Source organism: Sinocyclocheilus grahami, unplaced genomic scaffold (genome assembly GCF_001515645.1).
Source record: "Sinocyclocheilus grahami isolate Dianchi unplaced genomic scaffold, SAMN03320097.WGS_v1.1 scaffold1787.1, whole genome shotgun sequence".
Classification (NCBI taxonomy): domain Eukaryota; kingdom Metazoa; phylum Chordata; class Actinopteri; order Cypriniformes; family Cyprinidae; genus Sinocyclocheilus; species Sinocyclocheilus grahami.
In genome coordinates, this window is record NW_015506966.1 from 289,065 (window position 1) to 290,746 (window position 1,682).

Sequence of the window (1,682 nt, forward strand, 5' to 3'; positions counted from 1 at the left end):
TGAACTACGATCTAATCCTGATTTAGTCTAAGCCCTATCTGTGAAACCAGGCCTAACGTATTTAAAAGTGTTTAAAATGTTCCTAATAAAGAGCCCGATCATGCTGCGAAATAAAACAGCATTTCCATTCACAATGCAAATCAAGGCGAAGAGCTTATTTGCTTAATACATGCAAAGTACGTAAACAAAAATTTCAAAGCAATCAATGGCATGACATCAAAAAAGGAAATTTTTTTGGGTCAAAATAGGACACATAAATAAAGGAAACGTATAGGTGAGAAGGAATAAAGAGTTATGCTGTACATAAATATTTGTTTCCTGTTTTACAAAGAGTCAGTCGATATCTATCAGGTGTTTTCAACATGTTATCTGCGTGAATTAATGTGATTCTCCAGCGGCTGGAAGATCTCTCCGTCAGACTGAACACTCCACTGTAGCTTGGCATCTTTAGGCATCCCCAGACTCACAAGTTTCTGCTGGATCTGAGATCATAACAGCCGTGAGTTAAACAAATCATACAGTAACTCACGCTCAGCTCGATCACAACGCAGTCAGACTCACCTTCTCCATGATGGACACCTTTATCACAGGATCATTCACATTCTGACCCGATTTCAGCTTCACTTTCAGCATCTGCATCTTCACTCCTGCGGGAACAGATGTGATTATGAGATCACAATGGGTGTCACGGTGGTAAGGGATATGTGGAAAATTATGTGGCAACAGGGCTGCGCTATTAATTCTTTTTTTAACAATAAAAAGAAATAAAAAATAATTTATTAGCTATTCTTCCATGTCAAATGATTCATTTAAAGAGTAGTGTAGGATATCAGACCGAATCAGACAATCTAAGATTTGGTCAAAACATTCCACAAGAGGCCCAAGACAACAGGATGTCATAAATCAGACCCGAGTACTAGCCAGTCTGAAGCAAGCCTAACCAACTCTTTCACAGAACAGCTTTCAACATTAACACAAAAGGAACACACTGATCATAACAACTCAGGAAGGAGATTGTCAATTTTAGGGCAAGTAATCAAGATTAAATGGTCAAAGAGATGACTGCATGACCATCACATGATAGTAACTACAGTCACAAGCGCTTTAGAATTGATATCCCCCACCTCATGACAAAGAACAGACTTTCAGAGATTCCTTACAGACCTCTTAATCTCTGGTCTTCATACATTCACAGAATGGCTATAGAAACTGCCTTTCCATGCACCTAAATGACACTAAAAGGACTCGAGCAACTAATCATTGCTATATATGTAGCGCCTTTTGAGCATGCTCTGGCTTACACGCCATCTCCTCCAAAACTCCTCCAGAAACGCCACCTGGTCTCGTCAAACTTTACTTCTATTTCTTTACTTTAGTTTATTTTATTTTCCGTTGAGAGTTTCGTGTTTTGAGTTAAGTTTGCCTAACGCCACATCTCCGAAAGAGTGCCGTCTAAACTTCAACTGCAGACCACAGCTCCGCGTCGCCAGCCGACGCCCAATCACTGGCTTCCCAAGACTGAACCTCCAGCCAATCAGCAACCTCGGGAAACCCCTTTCACCAGACAAGGAAGGGAACCCCGGACACAGGAACGCAAGTGCCTCCAGATCCTAGCTGAACTGATGCATTTAATATAAATTTTAACCTAATTGAGGAACTCAATGCGAGGGTTAATTAAGTGA

At 40.7% G+C, this 1,682-nt stretch overlaps 1 protein-coding gene across 1 annotated transcript in view; it reads right to left on the reverse strand.

Moving 5' to 3' along the window:
• Nucleotides 1-284: 284 nt before the first annotated feature.
• LOC107572652 (macrophage mannose receptor 1-like) overlaps nucleotides 285-1,682 on the reverse strand; it is a 4,795-nt gene continuing 3,397 nt past the window's right edge. The window contains exons 3-4 of the mRNA XM_016259078.1: nucleotides 562-647; nucleotides 285-482 (exon numbers count right to left, since the gene is read on the reverse strand). Coding sequence (XP_016114564.1) covers nucleotides 366-482; nucleotides 562-647 — 203 coding nt within the window. The 3' untranslated portion in view covers nucleotides 285-365. The remainder of the gene's footprint in view (nucleotides 483-561; nucleotides 648-1,682) is intronic.